At 41.1% G+C, this 23,549-nt stretch overlaps 1 protein-coding gene across 3 annotated transcripts in view; it reads right to left on the bottom strand.

Moving 5' to 3' along the window:
* Nucleotides 1-23,549, bottom strand: part of ANKRD44 (ankyrin repeat domain 44) — a 326,135-nt gene that overhangs the window by 194,329 nt on the left and 108,257 nt on the right. For all 3 annotated transcript variants that reach the window (XM_032637664.1, XM_032637666.1, XM_032637665.1), the window contains exon 2: nucleotides 9,495-9,578. In XM_032637664.1, coding sequence (XP_032493555.1) covers nucleotides 9,495-9,578 — 84 coding nt within the window. The remainder of the gene's footprint in view (nucleotides 1-9,494; nucleotides 9,579-23,549) is intronic.

Here is a 23,549-nt window from a genome sequence, read left to right as displayed (position 1 = left end):
TTTTCTTTTCAAGTCAGTTGCAATGATAATACATCTATAAAACTACAAATGGAAAGTCCTCTGGCTGTCATAATTATATAGTTATTTAACATTTGAAACCAAAAGCAATATCTCCTTGGTAAAAATCACAGCTGACACAACTAATTGATCTAAAATATATGTTATATCCTTTTAATTTGCGTATATCTCCTAAGAATGATCTGGGCACATGGTTATCTCTGCCCAATTCATCTTAAATATGAGTTAGCTCTTTTCAACAAAGCTTTAAATGTTTTTTTCTGATTATAAGTATATTCTAATTATAAAAGAAATTAGAAAATAAGAAGCCAAAAAGCACCTGGAAACTTTCACTTGATTTTTTACCCTAATCGAAACAAGCAATCAAAAATTATTTTTCCGTAATTTATGATATGACATGTGGTTCATAAACCTAAGTAAAAAGACGTGAAATTATATGATATTGCCCTCTAGAATCTCATTCATACACATTTCCAGTCTAAATGCCGATGAATGGGGGTCCTCCCTGAAATTCCTCCAAAGAAGGAAGCATGATGGTAGAAGAAAAGGACTCTACTGAGATGCCAACATCTCCCACCACCACGAGAAAGGCCCCTGGAACGTAATAAAAGGTGGGAGCACCTCTCTGCTTATCACTATGGGTAGTAAGTACCACACCATTGAAGTGTGCTCTATACTTATTCAAACAAATAAAACAAGTGCATTTTAGCAGTCATATACTAAATATGAACAACTTTGGAACCAGGTTTGTTGGCTTTCTTGTGCATGTGGCTTCTTGATATAAATGTATTAGTCTTTATCATTTATCAACACAATACCTGGTCAGTGTAAAAAATCTTTATAACACAATAAAGGAATAAAGAAAAAAAGTGGAAATCCTACTACCCAGATTCAACCATAATTAACCTTTTGGACCTCTTCTTAAAACTTATATGCACACATGACATATGCTGCTTAGCAACTGGCTGTTTCACTCAAAAATATACCTTGAGGGACTTCCCTGGTGGCACAGTGGTTAAGAATCCGCCTGCCAACGCAGGGGACACAGGTTCGATCCCTGGTCTGGGAGGATCCCACATGCGCGGAGCAACTAAGCCGTGCGCCACAACTACTGAGCCTGTGCTCTAGAGCCCGCGAGCCACAACTACTGAGCCTGCGTACCACAACTATTTAAGCCTGCGCACCTAGAGCCCGTGCTCCACAAGAGAAGCCACGGCAATGAGAAGCCTGCGCACCGCAACGAAGAGTAGCCCCTGCTCGCTGCAATTAGAGAAAAGCCTGTGTACAGCAATGAAGACCCAATACAGCCAAAAAAAAAAAAAAAAATAGACCTTGAGATCTTACCCATCAATAAATATATGTAATAGGTAAAAACTGATACAAATCACCCTTTTAAAAGATGGTATGATATTACTACATACGGATATACCGTAACATATTTCAGAAATAAACTATTGGTAATTTCTAATCTCCTGTTATTATAAACCACAGAGCAACAAGCATTTTTTGTATATATAGTTGTCCAGTGATTTCCCTTAGGGTAAATTCCCCAGCATGGTACTGCTCTGTCAAAGGATATACTCTGTTGAATGTTGATACAGATGTCAAACTGCCCTCCAAAGGCTAGTACAAATCACACTTTCCCCAAAAAGGCATCAAAGTGTCCCTTTGTCTACACCCTCCTTGAGATCTTATTTTCATCTTTGCTGATTTGACAAGTAAATAATGGCACCGTATGGCTGTCATATGAATTCTTAGATCTCAGGTGAGATTGAGACTGGACACCCTTTCATATACGTGTTGGCTATCTACAGTTTCTTTGGTGAGTGGCCTCTGCATATTCTTTGCCCGTTTCTTTATTTGGGTGTTTATCTTTTCCTAAATAATTTGCAAGAGTTCTTTATATATATTAGGAACATTAACACTTTTCACATATATTGTACATACCTTTAGTTTATCTTTTAACCTTGTTTATGGAGATTTAATATATAGAAGTTTATAGGTTTTATATATTCAAAGATATCTTTTCCATTATGATGTCTATCTTTGCTATTATGCTTAGAAAGTCCTCCCTCACACCAGGATTAAAAAAGTATTTCCCCCCTTGTATTCCATTACTTTCATCTTTTTATTTTCTACCTCTAGAATTTATCTTGGTATAAGAAATCAGGGAAGGATTCAGCTTTTACCAGCCAGTTGTCTCAACACCATTTATTAAATAATCCATTTCATTCTAGTAGTTTCAAATGCTTCCTTTATTTTATACCAAATGACCATATACACTTGAGTCTAATTCTGGACTCACTATATCTGTTTCACTGTTTCTATTCCTATGCCAGTTAACACATTGTTTTATTTCTATACTTTTGTAACTTGTTTTACTATATTTGGTGAAATTCTCTCCTCACTGATTTTCTTTTTCAAGAGTTTCCTCATATATTTATTCCTCTGGATAAAGTTTAAAATGATCTTGTCAAGTTTCCCCAATCCAAGTCTTACCACCCAAATCAAATGCACTGAATTTATACATTAATTTCTAACAAGTGAGTCTTCTTTCCATCTGAGAATGATGTAGCTCACTTATTCACATTTTCATCCTTCCCCCAAACTTAACAGCTAACGTGGAAAACCATAACCCTTTATCCTAGAGATGTTCACATTTTCAAGCTATATACAAAGTACATCTTTTAATTCAAGACTTTTATGTGCTGTAAAAATGTCTAGCAACTGTAAAAATAATACTAATGCCATTGTACTTGGAATTTTCCCATAGCTCCAAAATACCCATCTCTACTATCTGGAGGGTGCACGTCGAATACCCTTATAAGATTTCTCTTTCACGGAGGATGGCTTTCTGGCCTCCAAGGCCAGTGCTGGAGAAATGGGGCCTCAGCTGCTAAGCGTCCCGGAGGACAATTAGGAATGATGCTAACCAGACCTGCCTTCACACATCGTAAATGCCCTGAAGCCACATCGCTGCAGCTTGCTCAGAGCCGTCTGGAGTTCATGAATCATTCTCTACGGAACATAGGTCATGGCTTCCAAACCACAGCCCCACATCCTGGGCAGTGGTCCAACAAGGAGCAGGGTGACAGTATTGCCTGGCATACGCTGAGAGATGGGCACCTACCCTCAGGACAAAAAGCACCCCTCCCAGAGCTGTGAAGGGGCTGCCAGCCTACCCATGGGCCAGGGAGCCAGAAGTGTTGTCCGTGCTTGCAGAACACGGGTCATTGCTCTCCCAGAACCCCGGACCCTCGGCCTCAGGACCATGCTTTAGATTTCCAGATGCAGGTGGCCAGAGAAACCTTAACTGCTAAATATTTGCTGATCTCATCCACAGTAAGCAAAACAGTGGCCGGCAAGCTGGATTTGGCCCACAGATGTGTTTTCTTTGGCCTGAATGATGTTGGATCATTTTTTTGGAACCAACATTTAACAATTTAGAGAGTTCCTGTATTTTCTCTTAAAAAACTTAAGTCTGGGCCACGCTGCGCCTGCATTCTTGTGCAGGAACATTCAGTGAGAGTTGAGAGGGTCATCACCCCCAGTGACAGTGTGCTTCTATATTTATGGGACTTTGCTTGGGGGTTGTCCCCCTACCCTTGCTTGCAGCCTCCTTACTCCAAGCAGTTTCTGATTTAGGTCTAATTTAGAGGGTGTACAGGTCTCTAAGCTAACAAAACACCTCAAGTCTTTATTACCATATCAACTTCCTCATTAAAAAAGAAAAAATCGAGTCAGATATATGTAGGTGAGGGAAAATACACAAAAATCTAGAAGTGTAAAAGCCCGTGCTCTACAGTTTGTTATTTCTCATGTTCTCATGACATGATAGAATGAAGCTGAGAAAAGTTTAGAGAGGATATTGAATTTATCACTCAAAGTTCTTTAGGTAGAGTCAGACTGCAGCCTTCTGGATGGATTCAAAAGATATACTCTATTTTTAAAAGAAATAATGCAAATTTCCAGTTATAAAATAAATAAGTCATGCAGGTGTAATGTACAGCATGGTAACCACAGTTAATAATACTGTATTGCACATCTGAAAGTTGCTAAGAAAGTAGATCTTGAAAGTTCTAATCATAAAAAAATATTTTGTAACTATGTATGATGTATTTTTTGTAGGTGTAGTAACACACACATGAGAACAAATTATAAATTTACTATTGATAATTTGTCTTATTTATTGAAAAAAATCCCCTCATCATACAATGTTGATACAGTTTCCTTTTTCTCACTTGGATCTTGAGACTAGCAGGCCACCATCCCCTGAATTAATGCTCATAGTCAAGAACCACAGCTTTAATGCTTTTCTCCCCTTTTTTCACTTTAAGTACTTTGCTAACATAAGCTTAGCTTTCATCTCAAGATTTATTCTAGTAGATGCAAACATCATCCCTTCCTACCCTGGAACTGAAGAGAGTAAGCAAAATGCACCAATATACTTGGGCCAGATCCTATTATGGCAAATAATAAACATTAACTGCTTGGCAAAACTTTTTTTTTTTTTTTGTATAAAATAGATGCATTAAATTAATCAACACAGGGACCACCCAATTGTGAAAAGGCATTCCTGAAACTACTGGGACAAAATAAAATTGAATATGCACTGGATATTAGGTGATACTGAGGAATTATTGCGAATTTTATTTAGTATGACAATGATTTTGTGTGTGTGTATGTGTGTGTGTGTGTTCATTATCTGTTGGTGATACTTTAAAAAAGAAATAAACTCCATGGGTTTGCTATCACGTGGGACTTACAAATCTTAGAATTGTAGTTTTTCACAGTTTTAAGAGACTATAAGCATCACCTAGTCCAGGCATGGGAAGAAGATTTCAATTTATAGGCCAATTCCAATTTAATAGTGCTGTCCTGAGAAGGAATTTAGGCCTTTAAGACTAAGAGGGGAAAAGAAGGTCATGAACCATTAGCAATGCCAGCCAAGGGCACAAGACAGGAGAGTGGGGCAATGTGTGTTACTACTACTAGCTACCTTTAGAATCTCTAGTCTAGTGGTCTTTCAGGGGAACTTAATACTTGTCAAGTCAACTCATTACTTCTTTAGACAGCTCTATGAAGTTATTTCTTATATTTTGACCCAAAATCTTATTTTCTGCAGCTTACAACCACGAGACATATAAGAAGAGCTCCACTTTAACTTGACAGTGCTTGAACTATTTCAGACAGTTCTCCTGTCCTTCCCAAGTCTAAACCATCACCAGTTTCTTCAGCCATTCCTCACTGGGCATGGTTCCTTCCCTGTCCTCACCACTCGCTATTGACAGGCACCGATTTGTCTCTGTCCTTGCTTCAGTGCGGTGCCTGGTAAAACGGTCTGTTCATGTCATGTTGTCAGGACACAATCCCCAAAATGCCTTTATTGAGTTCAAATTTTGGCTTTCAGACTCTCTGCATTCATTTAGACTTCACATGCTCCACCTCAAGTTAATTAGTCTGATGGAGGCTTCTAAATCTTTCTATTATCAGCTACAGCTGGGTCAACTTCAATGGCTTTCTCAGAACATATAACTGTCTTCCCACCTTTCCAGCCCCTGGCATGCCACCGGCCAGAGAAACCACAAAAAAGACTCAGAGTGGGCTTCCCTGGTGGCGCAGTGGTTGAGAGTCCACCTGCCGATGCGGGGGACGCGGGTTCGTGCCCCGGTCTGGGAGGATCCCGCATGCCGCGGAGCGGCTGGGCCCGTGGGCCATGACCACTGAGCCTGCGCGTCCGGAGCCTGTGCTCCGCAGCGGGAGAGGCCACAGCAATGGGAGGCCTGCGTACCACAAAAAAAAAAAAAAAGACTCAGAGTACCCTTCCCGATCCTTCAGTGGCTCCTCAAATCCATCTACAGATTTTCAATCTTATGAAGAGAACTTTCAATCTTACAACTGAGAACTGAGGGCCACTAACTAAGCCAGAACTATCTGGCAACTTGTCCTCATTGGCAGAGATGAAAAACAGGCAACCACAAACTGGCTCAACATAAGTAATAAAGCAGGCCTTGTCACTCACTCGACAAGTGTTGCAAGGACTGGACTGAGCCACTGAGCAAATCAGAATGAATGACACAGCAATCATGTCATCAAACACATAGTTTCACAAAAGTAAAACACAGACATAAATAAGTCAAGTGATCAGTGAGGTGCAAAGAGCTATGGGAGTTGGGAGGTGGCACAGAAGGCAGCAGAAAGGAAGCTGAGAATCAGGCCAACTTATCAGAGGAAGCAGTAGGCCTGGAAGGACAGGTGGGATTGGAACAGTGGAGAAGTGAGCAAAGAATAAAATACTAGTGGGTTGAGTAATTTGGTTTGGTTGATGCATAGGGTCCATGAATACGACTACTGGGAAGTAAGTTTGGAACACACAGAGAGGCAAAGCTGGATGAGACTCTTCCTCTATCAGGATCAGCTAATCAAAGGGCATTTATACCAAAGAACAGGCAACCCATCCAAAGATACAGAAAGGTGGGGAAGGAAAAAGAAGGCAAAAAAGTCAGAACCTAAGGCAGAAAGGAAAAATTAAGTGAATAAATAGGGGTAAAGAGAGAAAAGCAAAAGGTGAGAAGGGAAGACAAATACTGTCTTCCCACTAACAAGAGGCTCCTCCACGATTTATTTCCCTTCCTTGACACTGAAATATACTGGAGCGGCCTCTCTTGTATCCTAAAATGAACCTCTAGGCTTAGATTTCTAAACCTTATTTATCTTCCATCTCCCTATGCCCTTTATTAACAGCCACTTCCCCTAAACTGCCTAATCCACCCCCCCACAAACAGTCCCTGTGACTGATCCCTACAGAGTGCTGGCAAAGGAAGATCGTGACATGAAGAGAACAGCTCAGTGTCTCCAACATACCTGATAACAGAGTAGGGTAGCAAATGATCCTTATGCTCACCTGAGAGAAGGGAACGGGAGACATGAAGAGGGAGTCTTAAGAGGTGAGAGTGGAGGAAAGGGGCTGTGGACCCAGAAAAGCCACGTGATCAACATAAGGAACTCAGGCTCCCCTTGTGTGTGTTCATTCACTCATTCAACCACTCATTCATTCATATATTCCTCTCCCTCCCTTTATCCCACCGTTTTCTGCTGCCACACATCCAACAGGCTACAAATAAAAATCAGCGCCCTCAGTAGTCTCATTAATCACTCATGATTAGGCCCCTACATAGTGCCCTGGATTTTCCCTCAGAAATACACCAAGGTATGATTTCTCATTTGTTGCTTCTCTGCCATGATGTAAGCTCACGAGGGAAAGAGCTGTCTTCTCACTGCTGTATCCCTAGCACCTAACACAGGGTCCAAACTCAGTAAATAACTGTCGAATGAACAAGACACTGTACAGACAAGTAAGAGGTATTCCCTAGAATTCTCTAAGACCAAAAATTGGTGTGGCCAAAATTGCTAATTGTTCACCCAAGTCCCTGTTCTCTGACTCTTTGGGGCCACAGCTACACTAATTTCCCAACCTCCCTTGTAGGTAAGTTTGGCACGTGACTGAGTTCTGGGCAGTGGGACGTGGGTGGAAGTGAATTAAATCACTGCCAAGCGGACCCATGAAAATCCTCTCACGCTTTGCCTCCACACTCTTTTTTCCCTTCTGGTTGGACTAGAGACAAACCCTTTGAGTGACCTTAGAAGCTACATGTTGATACCTGGGACTCTATGTGGAAGAGAGCCACCCCTCTCATCTGTTCATAAGAAAATCATATGTTTGAGCCATCAGACACTTAGGAATCTATGTGTTTAGGAGTAAAACTCTCTAATTCAGTCATACAGTTAGGTGACAACTCAAGTTAGGCTCTCCTAATCTTTACCAGCCAGCGGACGTTTGTCACTTTCCTAAGGAGAAATAAAGGCCATTCAGAGGACAGTCCAATCTTTCTAGGGATGTATGACTGAACACAAGTCCTGTTTACTCATGATCCTCAGAAAAAGCCACAAAACAGGCTGGGCAAATTCTGGTGATGTCAGAACCATAGATGATCAGCTTCCTTGCCTCGCCTCCTCTCAGAAGTACAGGGCCCCGCAGTCCCTGCACAAGTGCCCAACTGCCTTCGCAAGTAGTCTGGCCCTGGCCTCATCTGTGCTTACCTTGCAAAAATGTCACAGCACATTGCTCCGTTCTTTTCAGTGCCAGCTGGTGAGAAGTGGCCCAAAGCTTTTTCAAAAAGCCACAGCAACCTACACTGCCACAGAACAATGGCTGCACCAATGACTCGCCTTCTAAATAAAGCATTCAGCCAACCGGATAGTGATGCAACCTCAGACAGAATTCATTTCCCGGTGGCAAAGCTCTTCTTACCCCGATGTGTCTGACTCTGTTGTTCCTACCGAACACTAGAGACTTCAAAGAAAACTCCTCTCCCCGATGGACTGTAGCATTTAAGTAATTGAGTTACATTAAGAAAATTAGTAGCATGTACTGTACATAATTGCCTGTTTAATCTAGGTCTAGAAAACTATTACCAGGGTAAATGATTGACTAACTCTTTTCACCTTTCTTCATTGCAGGTTTCTTTATTTCAAGAACTTCCAGATCCAGTGGTTCTTAATCTTTGGTGGGGGGGGGTCATAGACCCATTTAAGAATTTGATGAAATGCCTTGACCCTTTCACAGAAGAAAATATGTCCACAAGTGCACACACATATTACACACGATTTCAGGGTGCACACAGAATGCCAAGTCTATCCACTGATTCCAGGTTCATGGACCCTCCAGAGCAGAGGGCAGCAAAATTTCCCTCTAAAGGGCCAGAGAGTGAATATTTTTGGCTTTTCAGGCCACATACTGTCTCTGTCACAGCGACTCAACTCTGCTGCTGCAGTATGAAGGCTGCGGTGCCCGTACTCCAACCAAACTTTACTTGTAGATATCAGAATTTGCATTTCATAGAGTTTCCCTGTGTCACAAAGTATTCTTTTTTCATTCTTTTTTCGGCTATTTAAAAAAATAAAAACCATTCTTAGCTGGTAATCTGTAGGAAAACAGGTGACACAGCATAGTTTGTCAATCCCTGCTGTAGGGCAAGGGTTCTAGATGTACACATTTTCTGTCTCTATTTTCACTAACTTCTAATGGAAACTCCACGTTTCTTCACATTATGAATGCGGGCAGCAAACCTCAGTAGTGTCAGCAGAAATCACATTCATACCACATTAGAGTGGTAGGTAGCACAAAATATTCATCAGGCTCACCACTATTTTTAAATTATGGTCACTATTAGGTCTCCGACTGTATCTTGCCATTTAAATGTGCTGATAAACACATATATTATTATAGGAAAAATCTGATTTGATAACTGAATTTCAATATAATTGATTTCCATTCGAACCCTATATATTTTATTTAGTGCATTTAAAAACAGAATTCTGAGAAGCAGGACAGGGCTTTCACCAGACACCAGAGAGGTCCATGGCACAGAAAGGGTTAAGAGGGTCTGAGCCAGAAAAGCCAGAGCATCTCCTACCAGAACATTCACATCTTCCGTTTTGTAGATGAGCATCCGTATCTCCTCTGGATCACCGCTGAAGATTGCTTGGACCAATGGTGGCTGTAAACACAGGAGAATTTGAATTAGAACTATAATTAAATAATTGGATTGCATTCAGATGCAGATGGCTAGAAGATATATGTTCCCCCAAAAGTTTATTCAACAATTATCAATTGGCAGACAAAGATGAATATGGCTCAGGCTTACCCTCACTCGAAGTCTAGCAGGGGGTGTATTTGCAGAAAGAACTAACTATAATACGATTTGAAAGCCATGACAGACGGTCACATCTAACCTGGGGCTATGAATATAACATGAAAATCACCCCTAGTTGAAGATGTCCTTGAAAGGCCCTTAAATTACCTATCAAGGAAACTACCAAATCTATGCTTTAGTGCATAGAGTCCCCTGTCCTTCCCCCCATCTCTCAGTAGACAATGTTGTCTGGTCCCTTTAAACAATTCTGTTCCTAGAGGATGTTAATGGCCACGTTTCTGGCCTCCTGAATGATTCTTTGTCAATGTTTGGACAACCCTTTAAATCATTCCTGAATGCTTCCCATAGCTTTAGCCAATAAGCACTGAGTGTTTTAGACGTGATTACTTCCCATCTATTTAAAGTAAGTGGCTATTCAACGCTAACATTTCTGTTTGTCATCTGTAGTAGAATAAAAAATAAATAAATAAATAAAAATAAATAAAGTGGTACAATGGCGGGGTGGGGAGCAAGAAGGGAGGCATTACTGAGCAGGTATCATTGAACTCACCTATATTAAACAAGACCCAACATATGGTAGAAGGATTTGTAAAGCTTGATGGAAACCCAGCTGAAAGACAAACTGTCTCTGCTTGGGTGGTAGAGTGAGAAGAGTATCCAGAGAAGCTTCATGGAAGGCACTTTAATGAATGGGTTTGAGTGTGCAGACAGGGAAGGAGGGACACGTAGGCAGAGGGATCGTGGTGTGCAAAGGTGTGGGTATGCAAATCCATGTTACAAATGCTGCCATCAACCTGGTGATCAGGGTGTGGGGGGAAAAGAGGAAAAGGCGTGGGCTCAGAGGTCGGTGTTGGGCTTGCCCACATGGTGAAGGATCCTGTTCAAAGCCAGTTCTGCCACTTGCCAGCTACATGTGGAACACACTTCCCATGTGTAATCTGGGGCCGAACACGATCTTTGTTGCCCAGCCCCTCAAACGGTTGGTATAAGGAACAATTGAGATAATATATGAGAAAACCCTCTGTAACTCTACAACCCTACACAAATAACAGATGTTTTCATTAAGAAATGTTTATAATGCCAATACGGGCTATTTGACTATTTTTTTTCAAACTTTAAAAACCTTGGCAATAACACACACACACACACACACACACACACCTTTTGGAAATATTTTAGTCCTAGTAGGCAATAGGATGATGGCAGTTTCTCAAACTTGTCCAAAGCTAAGAATCCCCTGAGATGCTTGTTAAAACTGTATTCCCAGATCCCTTCCCTGGAGATCCTGGGGTGGGATCTGAGAACCCAGATTTTTAATAAACACCCACTTAGCTCTTGGGAACTGCAGAGCACTGGCCTAAGGTGACATGGTTAACATTACCTGCCTCAACCTCTCCCCGTGGAATCTATGTGAGACTCCAAGTCCTGATTTTCCCTACAAACTTTCTTTTCTCTTTTTTACCTGCCTGTTGCCTCTCTTACATGTTTTGAAGGTGTTCCTTGTTATTTGCGGTGACCAATATAAGTATTGTCAGTAGGAATATAGTAAGACTCCCTGAGGAAACATTATATAAAAAATGTTAAATTGCAGATAAATATTTCCATATGCCAGGAATTTGCCCACAGTTTTCCCTCTGCCATTAAAGTTTCCAGCGAGTGGACATTTGTATCTCTTTTTTGTCCCCAATACGCTCTTAATCCTACCTTCTCGCCAAGGTGTATGATTCAGAGATAGTTTCTCAAATTGCCAACAATTAAGTAGCAGGAAAGAAGTCTTGAAAAGAATGCAAGTTTGACTAGTTTGGTGTCAGCTGGCACTCTGCCCAAGACAAGGACTTGCTTCCCACACTTGCTGACTACCTGCTAACCACGTCTCCAGGCTATCTGCCCCATGGCAAGGACCATATTTCATGTAAAAAAAGGCAGTCACACAATGTCAGGATTTCAACAAAAATATTGAATCTTGGATATCTATTTCATAATTCTCTATCTGCTCTCCTTGTGGCCAAATGCTTGTGTATACTTTTCTGCCTTTTTGAACCTTAAGAGAAAGCAAATAACAAACCCCAATAACCATGGGATGAGAAGCAGAGGCAGACAAGATTTTAGTGTTGAGTCAACAGTGGTCAATCAACAGTTGAAAAGTTAAGATCCTGAGAAACAAACCCATCCCAGTTTAATGCACCACTAGTTAGTCACTTTAAGGAAACAGAGCTAGGTAAGCAAAGCCTCTCTTCACTCATGAGTCTAAGGAATGCGTGAAGATATTCAGTCCTCACACTTCCCATGAAAGACAAGGGTTCCAAGCTATGGCTGGAATGTTCCCAAGGAGAGCCACCCTGTAATGCTGCCAGACAAAGATGCCAGCACAGTCCTTCAGGGAGTGGTATGTGGAGCTTCCCAGTCCCGGTCTCTGAGACTGCTGCAAGGGTATCATCAGTGCAGAGAATTCCCAGCAGAGAATGGTATGCACACTTCCCCAATGCCTCCCAGCTTCCTTCTGCTAAAAGCTGCTTTGGGAAGCATTGTCAACGCCCAGAATTCCTAGTATCCATTGGGAAGAAGCTGAGCCACTGCTGTAACTCTTCCAAAGCTGCAGTCACATACATACATGAATATACCCACATGTACATGCCTACATTTGTACATGTATGTACACATCTGTATCTACCTTCATGTGCGTATACACAGAGATACATGCTGATTCACTCGCGAATCCCTCACACTCCCTGTGGAATAGAAAAGTGCTGGTTCCCCAAAGCCCGAAGTCTTGCTAAATGGACATCTCCACCCCAGCTGGGCTGTGCGGCCACTGTGACATCTCTGTCTTCACAACTGTTAATCCAGGCATTATGAGATTCCAAACCAGAACTTCACAAATACATGCTTTGCTTGAATGGAAGCCGTGTGTTTGCATGGATGTAGTTCTTGAACTAAATTTCTGTAACTCTTGAGCCAGTGGTATTTAAAAACAAACAAACAAACAAAAAAAAAACAGTACGGGTGTTTCTTTTTTTTCTCCATACTCCCAAATAAAACATGCCCATAGAACACTTCGGCATTCCCTTTTGTTGGGATTTTAATCAGATCTTGCTCTTTTATTTTTCCCTAGGTAAACACTTGCCCTGAGAATAAATATTTTGAAAAATATCTAAATACGGTCGCTATTACATGATTTTAAGAAAGGGGGGTGATACAAAAAAAAAAAAAAAAATAAAGGGGGGATATTCTAAATACAATATTCTCACTCATAAGCACCAAGTACTTATATCCTGTTGACTATTCATTTGGCGATCACTGTATCTTTTACACCTTTTACCTTGACCTTGACAAGGCCTTACTTGCAAAAGAACAGAGTCCTAAGCCTTGGCATGTACAAAAATTTTTTAGAAGCTTCACACATTTCAACGCTAGCATATAGAAAATAGGAGTGCTTTGTGTGCAAATCTGAATAAACACAAATTTATTACAAGGGTCAAAGTTGTGAAAAACAAATAGGGGCAGGAAAAAGAGATTCTGATGCGGTGAAACCATGGGTTATCATTCCCTAAAGAAACTTAAATTCTTAAGAAGAGATATACAGTAATTTCAGCTTCAATTACTGGAATTTTTAAAGCATGTTTAGCAGCTGTACACTGGAAATGACTGCCATGTGCTGTGGATACTGGCACAGTCCCTCATGTAGATTGAGAAGGTAGAAGGATACTTCCTGGGCCTACTTTACCAATGGCACAAGTGGGAGTCAACATTCAGATGGGACCAGTCCTTGTCTTTCAATATCACCAACTCAGCCCGGTACCATCTTTGCCAGGAGTGTTAACAGTTGCCTTCTAGAGGTGACTGTCTTCCAGGCTGATGACATTTGACCCCTCTAAGACAGAGTGCAGAGCAGAAGCTGCTTGAATTTGGCAGCCACTATGAACGAAGTAGCCAACCTTGCTGACACTAGGAACTGAAAATTTATCAGCAAAACGCCAATTTTGCTACCCACATCCCCTATCGGCCCACTCAATGCAATATTTTTCTATTTTATTCTCAGTGTTTGAGAACAAACTAGGAAAATATCCAATTCCCCAAAATAAGATGCTAAATCAAACATGTACTGATTAACAGTGTTCTTAAACTTTGAAGCAGAGTTACAATTCCACTAGGGGGAGCAAGACGGTAATTTGTTACCTGGGAGATAAGAGTAAATGTTCAGGTTGCGGAATAAGGTAGCTGGAGGACCCACTTTGTTCAAGACATAAAAGAATTTAAGCTTCTGAGAGAGCACTTAGTAATAAGTAAACACAAACATTATTATACCCAAAAACAAAAATTTTAAAACCTTTCCTATTGATTCCTGAGGGTCCAGGTTTTTAGGAAGTAAGAATAAAGCCATTTAAAACCCAGGTGTTAAAGAATTATTTTCACCATGTGCAAAACCCAATTCAATTATTTCCTCAATTTCACTTTTAAAAAGTGCTACTAGATATGCCACTGGTTTAGGAATAAAGCCCATCAGGGGTTCTATGAAGAAAGCACAGCTGGTTTAGAGGATCCACCCCATCCTGTCCTGCAATGAGGTCGCGGGTCGCCCCTCCAAAATCTCCTAATGAAACCATCAATTTGATTTTGGCTAAAACCACTGCATAGTGCATTTCACTTTCTCTTTGTCAGAGCTGCGTGTTCTTTACTAACACTTTGGCTTTGGAAGATAAACAGAGTGACAGAGGCTGTCGCTGAGCATCTGGAAATACAGTCCATGGTAAGAAGTCCAAGAAGATGCTCCCGCATTACATTCCAAATTCTTGATGTGTTGCTTGTCTTTTTCTAATTAGATTGGGTAATTAAAGACTCCAAGTCTAAAAGAAAACATCTTGCATTCTAATCAGGAGTGGGTGTTGGGAGTCAATCAATAGCCAAGAGGGAAAAATGATATTCCTAAACATCTGTCCACACTTAAGTATTCTGAGTACAGAATGTCATTAAAGCAGGATGGGAGCATGTTATTAGTAGCTAATAGCTGATGCAGCAGTCATCTGGCCGTATGAAACTATCAACATATATGAACATGTTGAAATACTTCGTTAGGTAACAACTGGTTTCTGTGTAAGGCAGTGCTTACATTTTTACAAAAGGATAATAAAAATTCGTTCAAGTCACTAGATTTAACAGACAGAACTTGTTAGCTCTACTCATGTGGCTCCTGCTGTGTGATCCACTGAAAGGATGCCATTGAGTGCTTCCTGAATATAGATCACTCTACTTGGGGAGAAGTTCACTCCATCATAGAAAGACAATGATGATAATAAAATCAAAATCTGTTTCCCTTAAGAACTGTACAAAATATAGTGAGTCCTCATAAACATTTTTTAATGCAAGACTACATGTCTGAAAATGCCTCCTACAAACTATGCTGCAGAGTGTCTATAATATTTCCGATTATTAAAAACAGAAGCATAAAATTCCAAGTATCAGTAATACCCTCCCTATAGGTAGCTATTTATTAACTTTATACTTAAATACTGTGAAAGGAGAACTATATTTAATCAGAAAGTGGAAAAATTAATTTATCTAACCTTTTCCAAAATGAAAATAACACATAGGCATTGACTCTGATATAGTTATTCAAGGACCAATCATTCAGTTTTTGGAAAATTCACATCCTTTGTCGCACCTTCCTTTCCTGAGATCCTCCTTGGCTATTTCTCTGTTTTTTAAGAGCGCTCATTAGCACCTTCACGAGAGGAGAGCTGGTCCGAGGGAAAATGAAACCCAGGCGTGTCGACTTTGCTACTAGTTACTCACAAAAGGTTAGGTAAAAGGAAATGACGAAACAACAGCATCGGTTAGCTTGAAATCTGGAAGCAATGTTGATCTTACATACCTGAGATCTCTCTCTTTTTTTCTGCCATAGGAGGGAGATTCCTCCTATGTTTGGTATCAGACTGACTTGGGATTAAATCTTAGCCATAGTTTCCTCATCTACAAAATAGGGCTACTGTAGCCATTTTATAAGATGTGTTTTAAGAAATGACATAATATATGCAGTGCCTCCTGTACAGGACCAATGCTTAATAAAAATAGCGATTAGTGTGGATTTTGAGGTAACAAGCTCAAAAACTTTCATAGACAAGTGCATTTATGTCCATCCACCCTACAGTAGGGAAAATAAGGGATCCAGGGAGATTTCCTTAAAAATTACAGAGCATATAAATCAAGTTAGGATGATAACCCACTCAACACCACCAGTAAAGCGGAGGGGCCCATCACGCTGGGGAAAATAGCGTTCACATACAGGAAGGGGAGTAAAAATCACACTGAGCTTGATTTGGCCTTTGTTACCCTGGCCAACCTCAAAAATGGTGCACAACCTCTCTGTACTCAGGGGTCTAATCTATAAAACCAAAAGAACAGCAACTCACCTGAATAATACACCATCTCTCTTGACTAATCCGGCTGTGCCACATATTTATGTCCACTGGATGGGACATGAAATCATAATTTTACTATTTAAGGTTATTGTAAATAAGCACGATTATACTTTTCCTTTATGCTCTCCTGATGGTCATAAAGGAGATTAATCCCGTTTGGAGCTGTGAGGGGGTCGAATGATTTGCCTGTTAGCGGCAAAGTTGACTAGGATTTAGTTTTCCAGATTCTCCCACTTCAGTACTTTCTCTCTCTCACATGTCATGTTAATACAATACAAATACAATATAATACAATTAATACAGAATATATTATATATAATTCTTAACCAGTAATTCAGTCTCAATTTCAATGAACTTTCTATGGAGAAATTTACACCTAACAACTCACTCAGGGAAAATGCTACCATATCTATTCTCTCTCTATGTGTGCGTGTATACACCATATAGTGGCGATATACGTATATATATTTCTAGATACAGTCACTCCTAACAAAATAACTAACAATAAAACAATCTTGCCAAAAGTTAGAAAACAAATAGCTACGATCTTTCAAACTTGGGGTGGGGGGTAGGTCCGTGTGGATTGAGTTATCAGAAAGGAGACATAGGTATTAAGCTGGATTTTGAATGAGACTGTGGAGAATATCTTTCATGCTGGAGAATAGTAGATGATGAGGTTAGAAAAAAGTAAATAAATAAATAACTGGGTTAGGGGAAGCTCCATGCCAGCAGAAGGAGATCTTTGTTTGTTTAACATCTTTATTGGAGCATAATTGCTTTACAGTGTTGTGTTTGTGTCTGCTTTATAACAAAGTGAATCAGCTATATGCATACGTATATCCCCATATCCCCTCCCTCTTGCATCTCCCTCCCACCCTCCTTATCCCACCCCTCTAGGTGGTCGCAAAGCACGGAGCTCACCTCCCTGTGTCATGCAGCCAACAGAAGGAGGTTTTTTTGTTTTTTTTTTTTAATTTATTTTTTGACATCTTTATTGCGGTATAATTGCTTTACAATGGTGTGTTAGTTTCTGCTTTATAACAAAGTGAATCAGTTATACATATACATATGTTCCCATATCTCTTCCCTCTTGCGTCTCCCTCCCTCCCACCCTCCCTATGCCACCCCTCTAGGTGGTCACAAAGCACCGAGCTGATCTCCCTGTGCTATGTGGCTGCTTCCCACTAGCTATCTATTTTACGTTTGGTAGTGTATATATATATGTCCATGCCTCTCTCGCTTTGTCACAGCTCACCCTTCCCCCTCCCCATATCCTCAAGTCCGTTCTCTAGTAGGTCTGTGTCTTTATTCCTGTCTTACCCCTAGGTTCTTCATGACATTTTTTTTCTTAAATTCCATATATATGTGTTAGCATACGGTATTTGTCATTCTCTTTCTGACTTACTTCACTCCGTATGACAGACTCTAGGTCTATTGTGGCACATATATACAATGGAATATTACTCAGCCATAATCAGAAGGAGTTTTAACCTAATCTTCTGGGCAAACAGGAACTGGAGGTCTTGAGCAAGAAAATAGCACAGAGGCTTTGCAAACCCCTATCTGGCCAAAGTGTGGGCTGAGCATTGGAGGAGGAGAGTGGAGTTAGAGAACCCAGTTAGAAGACCATCGCCACAATCCAAGGCATCTCAGGAGAGAACTTTCCGATCTCCATTTATCTCGGGCTCCCTGATTACAACTTACAGGGATATAGTGGAAACGACAGATACTGTTTTTAGTTCTTTGATGTTGCTCTGTTCCTGGATTCAAATTTGGCTCAGCAGCTGCGCCACTTTCCTTTATAGCCCAAATCTCCTGCCCCGAGACACTGCTGTTTCCAGGTGAAATTGAGGTTACTTCCTTTAGTGCCTGGAACACTTCCACCTTTCCCCCAACAGAACCTCCAGGGAAATAAGTTCTGTTTCATCAGACTTGTCACTTGGGCACTGAATTTAAATCACAGCATTTCAAAAATAGGCCACAACCATAAAGAGAAAAGCAAAGCAAAACAGCACAGACATAGTTTGCCAAATGCCATATTTGTATTGGGATCTGCTGCCAACTCCCCACATCTTTTTTCACTCCGTCTAGCTCGAAATGGCTTGAGACCAAATCTCAACTTCAGCTAAGTTAATTAAACAGTGTTCAGGAGTTAACCTTTCAAAAAAGTTAATTTAAGCAAGAGCACACTGGATCCGATAGGTTAGTGTGTGCAGCGTATTTAAATCAATGTAATTTTAGTGAAACAAAAAGAACATACTTCTACAACGGTTTCTTGTTTTGAGAAATTTTTATAGCGGTTTTATTTCCTATCTTAGTGTTTTATTTACATTCTTTGTATAACTGTATCTTAGAGTCTACTGAATTAATGTGGCTTCAAATATTTTTTTAATGTGGGGTGAGTTAATAACATTAATCAATAAAAGCCATTTTAGTGATTTTTGTGGGGAAAAAATTATATATGGCCAGAAGATGGTTTTCAGGGTGATAAGTGTATTCAGTGTAACGTCTTTGTTCAGATACAGAAAGCGGTTCTCAGTTTTAGGATGCATTGTACAAACAACTTTTTATTGATATCTGGTATGTACATCCCTTATCATAAGGACAATGGTAAAATAGTATTCCTAAAGAAAAAACATGACAGAAGGTTAATTACAGTAATATCCTCTTGCGATCTAGAGTAATAATAACTTTTGAGAATTACTGGAAACTGGAAGCTAAATAAAGCAATTCAAGCAGCCTTTAAAAACAAAATCGATGTGTAGAAATAAAAGGCATTCATCAGGAAGGTGGCAATTTCTTGTTATATCTGAGGGGGATGGAATGACCACACATGAGAGATATGAACTAACTCAATCACATAAAGTTATTCATGATTCGGGCAAACTCCAGATTGGGTTTGTCTAATTTGTTAGAACCTGGATTCTCTCAAAAGCCACCTTTTGCCCAATCAAGTCTTTCCAAAGCCCATGAGATTTTTCCCTTTAAACCTCTCCTTCATTTCTGTAACCCTTTTTCTTTGAATTCCATACGCATTCCTTGGAAAGGGAGATAGCAGTTCAACTCTCACCACTTCTCCACAGGGAGCCAGGTGAGGGATTATGGAGATGTGCAAAACGGACTCAAGTTCCTGGCCTTGGCTGCTCAAGCCACTCTCAAATCTAAGGCAGTGGGTTGACCAGGACTTCCATTAGTCTCTGCCTGAGATGCCTGAAGGGTCCCCTGCTGCGCACAAAACCAGGAAAGTTACAAGGAATGCAAGTCTATAAGGGACCCTGTCAGGGTAGTCTTCTTGGAGGCATCTTTCCAATTTCCCCATCCAGTGTCATGGCAAGGGCACTCCATGACAGATATCAAAGGGAAATGATAAGACGGCAGGAAGAAAGCAGTCCAAGAGACTGAAAAACATTAGATAATATAAAATGGGAACTTTTGCAAAAAAGGAGAGTCACATGGTATTTCCTTGCAGGGACACCAACCCAGTTCATATTTCCTTTATTTCTCTGCACAGCACCCTGCCAACAAGAAGTGAATGATACGTTTTTTAAAAATTAATCTGGTACATTTCAGATAACAACCACATTCAATTCAAGTCAACAAAGATTGATTAAATGTAGGAAATTTACTAAGGGTGAGAAATTCAGACACTGAGATGTTATAGCCAGTCTCCCCCTTGATGAAGTTACCAAGGTGCAAGAAGAAGTAGACAACCTGAGTGTAAGGTAAGTACCATAGAAGAAGTACATGAAGAAGAAAGAGAAAGAGGTTACACCTGGCTTCCTGAAAGGTGTAGCCTTTGAAACGAATATTGAAGCTTAGAGAGGATTTAAACAGGTAGAGATGGATGAATGGGAAGGGAGTGCTCCCACCTCAGGAGAACGTGAACAGAAGACTGAACATGCACAGGAACCCTTTCATTTGGCCGGAGCCCGAGAGAAGTGAGGTAAGCTGAGAAGTAGACAGGGATCCTATTCTAGAAGGCTCTGAATGTCAGGTTTAGAGATTTGGACTCTCCTCTCTAGAGCTGGGGAGCCATGCATGTTTTTGAGCAAGGGAGTTACCTGAGAGCTGTGCTTTAGAGCAATCATTCTGGAAATGGATTGTATGATGAACTGGAAGAAAAGACTAGAGTGGTTCAACAAGTTAGGAGACCACAACAACAGTCTGGGTGAGAGGTCCTGGGATGGAGTCCCTTAGTTATTAGGGACTAAAAGGTAAAAGAGCTACCTCCGCCTTTAATGTAACAAGGGCAAGCCAGCTCAAGCATGGCCGTCTCCATTCAGAAAGGCTCTCACCACCTTCCTGGGTGACACGCAGGGCTCTCTGGAGCAGAGCTGCCCCGACCATCGGCGGAGGAGCACCGGAAGTTCTGCAGCATTTGCTTTCTTCCCTTTTCCACTTGTGCAAGCATCTCCAGTTGCCTACTCTGTTCTGTTCAGCTCTGGGATAGGAAGTTCCCAGGGCTCTGAAGTCAGTTGGCATCCTACATCTGTACAACCAACCTGCTACTTCTCTCCCCACTGCACCACAGAAACCAGAGCGCCAGGCTATCGGTTTTGGTGCTACCTTCATAGTTTAGGTTTTGGTGAAAAGAGAACTTATCTTTATGTCATAAGCTCAAAAAGCAAAAAAACAAACAAAAAAAAGACCCAACTTAAGTATAATGCTGTCTTTATTTCCTAATTCTAAAATTTAGTCAAAGAATAAAACTAATTTTTTTAATCATGCAAAGTTTGAAAAGTAGAAGTATTACGGGAAAGGGACTTTCTAATACATAAAAACCTGTATGCATTTTCTCTTTGTCTTATATTTGCTAATTTTGTTTGTTTGTTTTGTTTTTTTGCGGTATGCGGGCCTCTCACTGTTGTGGCCTCTCCCGTTGCGGAGCACAGGCTCCAGACGCGCAGGCTCAGCGGCCATGGCTCATGGGCCTACATGCTCCGCGGCATGTGGGATCTTCCCGGACCGGGGCACGAACCCGTGTCCCCCGCACTGGCAGGCGTACTCTCAACCACTGAGCCACCAGGGAAGCCCTATTTCCTAGTTTTTAATCTTAGTAGTTTCCCTGTTGCAAGAATACAAAGACAGGGTAAAGAAAAAAATGTAATAACCTTTTCCGTCACCAGCACTAACAGCCTAATGTGTACCTTCCACATCTTTCCCCAAGTCCTTGCTGATATATCAAAATATAGATACAGATATAGGAGGCTACACTGTTATCTCCAAGGTGAGATATTACTATTTCCCTTTCTTGGTATTTGCAAGGACAAGAATATATTGAGGACATCCCCCAGGTCACTAGCTATAGGATTAACTCATTTCTTTTCATAGCTATGTGATGCTCCACGATATGGATAGATCATAATATACTCCCTGTGGCTGCGCATTCAGGCTGTTTCTAATTGGTGGCACAGCGAACAGCCTCTATCAGTGTCCATCCTAGCCAGTGCATTTCACAGAAGAGTGCTACCAGAGCGGAAAGCATTTTCTGAGGACCTACTACAGGCTATTTTTATGAAATATGCAGAAGAAATGTGTGACAGTCCCTCCCTCAGAGAATGCCAAATATAGCTGAGGAAGTAAGCCTAGCCCACACAGAACAATTAAACCGTGTAAGACGGGACTGAGCCACGTTCTACAGACTTCACACAAGTGGATGCCAGGTTTTCCTCCAGCACAACGATAGCTCGGTGGTCCCTTTAGCCCTAACATTCTAGGAAGCTTCTCTGATTCAGAAAAGGGGGAAACAGGAAAGGCTAAGAAATCAAGGCGGTATCTGCAGAGGAGGCAGTACTTGACCAAGGCCTGAGAACAGTTTAGATGGATGGAGAAAAAGCAATTGTATTTCAGAGACAAATGAGCCAGGATACAGCACTGACCTGAGCCACGTATATGCTCAGGAGAGGGACAGTAAGCAGGCCCTTCTCTAGGTTACTGCATTTCCAAACATGCCCTCTCGTATTCCTCTACGCCCACCCAGCCTCTGCTTAAAGACATAAAAAAAATCCCAAGTTTAGCTGCCACAGAGCACTACACTAACATTGATTTAAATGTACTACTTCCAGCCAGCGTAAGCTTGAAAATACTCCCCAGGTCTCTTCTCTCCCCATCCTCTACACACCCCTCCCCAGCCCTGCACATGCACACACACACCCCCCACGTTGTTCTGTGCCCTGTAAACAATAGCAGTTGTTTAAACTGCTCCTGTCCATCTGGGAAAGAACATGAGTAACACGGAAGAAAGTAATAATGAAGCTGAAGTGACTGTAGTGTAACCAAAAAACTGAGCTCTTTTGAGAATCAAAAACCCTATTAAAAATGCTGTTATATTGGGTTTCTCTGGTGGCACAGTGGTTGAGAGTCCGCCTGCCGATGCAGGGGACACGGGTTCGTGACCCGGTCCGGGAAGATCCCCCATGCTGTGGAGCGGCTGGGCCCGTGAGCCATGGCCGCTGAGCCTGCGCGTCCGGAGCCTGTGCTCCGCAACGGGAGAGGCCACAACGGTGAGAGGCCCGTGTAGCAAAAAAAAAAAAAAAAAAAAAAAAAAATGCTGTTATTGATAAACTGACCACTACACTGTTAGTCTTTGACTCTATGCTACAATGCTACGTTTGCAACTTACCAAGTTCATCTAAATATAAAATATATCTAATACCATGTTTTCAATTTTATCATATTGGTAACTAAGATTTGAGAGTTCCATGTGTATGCCAGATAGGTATTGCCTTGATACTGAATATAAGTGGCTCTGTGACACAATTTTGCAAATGAATTCAGCATACGTAAATTAATGTCCCTTTCATCTCAAAGTCTTGAGATTTAAAAGTTACAAGCAATTTTTAACGGAGGTGGAGCCACAGGGAAATCTACAATTTTCTTTGTTTTCACTACCCTTGCCGGTCTACAATTAGCTTTGAACATATTTTTTTAAACTTTAGGAAAACAAGATTCACTCCCAGGATGTTAACTTGAATGCCAAGTTCAAAGACATAATCTTGACAGCCATAGCACAGAAAATAAGGCTTTTTAACAAGGAGAGGGAATTACTGAGTTTAAATAACACCTAATTTGCTGTGTGTTTCTATTTAGCAGTAGGAAAAAAAACCCAAAAAAGCCCTTGACCTCCACTGTACCAGCCCATCCACAAAGACAACTGAGTGAGGTCTGAGTCTGGGTACCAGCGAGGCAGCCAGTGTCCTGATGCCTCCTATAGCCCGAATGACGGTAACTGAGGTGGTGTCTTTCTTGGTGCCTCCACACTCCCTTCTCCTCACCAACTCTCTCCCTGACATTGGCACTAAATGGTATGGAGACCTCATGAGTGTCTTTGGAGATGAAATCTAGATTTGGGAATCTGCCCTGCACATCTAACGTCAAAACTTTTTGCAGCCGTTACCCA

The sequence above is a fragment of the Phocoena sinus genome, chromosome 7, assembly GCF_008692025.1.
Source record: "Phocoena sinus isolate mPhoSin1 chromosome 7, mPhoSin1.pri, whole genome shotgun sequence".
NCBI lineage: Eukaryota > Metazoa > Chordata > Mammalia > Artiodactyla > Phocoenidae > Phocoena > Phocoena sinus.
Note: the sequence above shows the minus strand (reverse complement) of the source record. Positions and strands in the feature narration are given on the sequence as shown.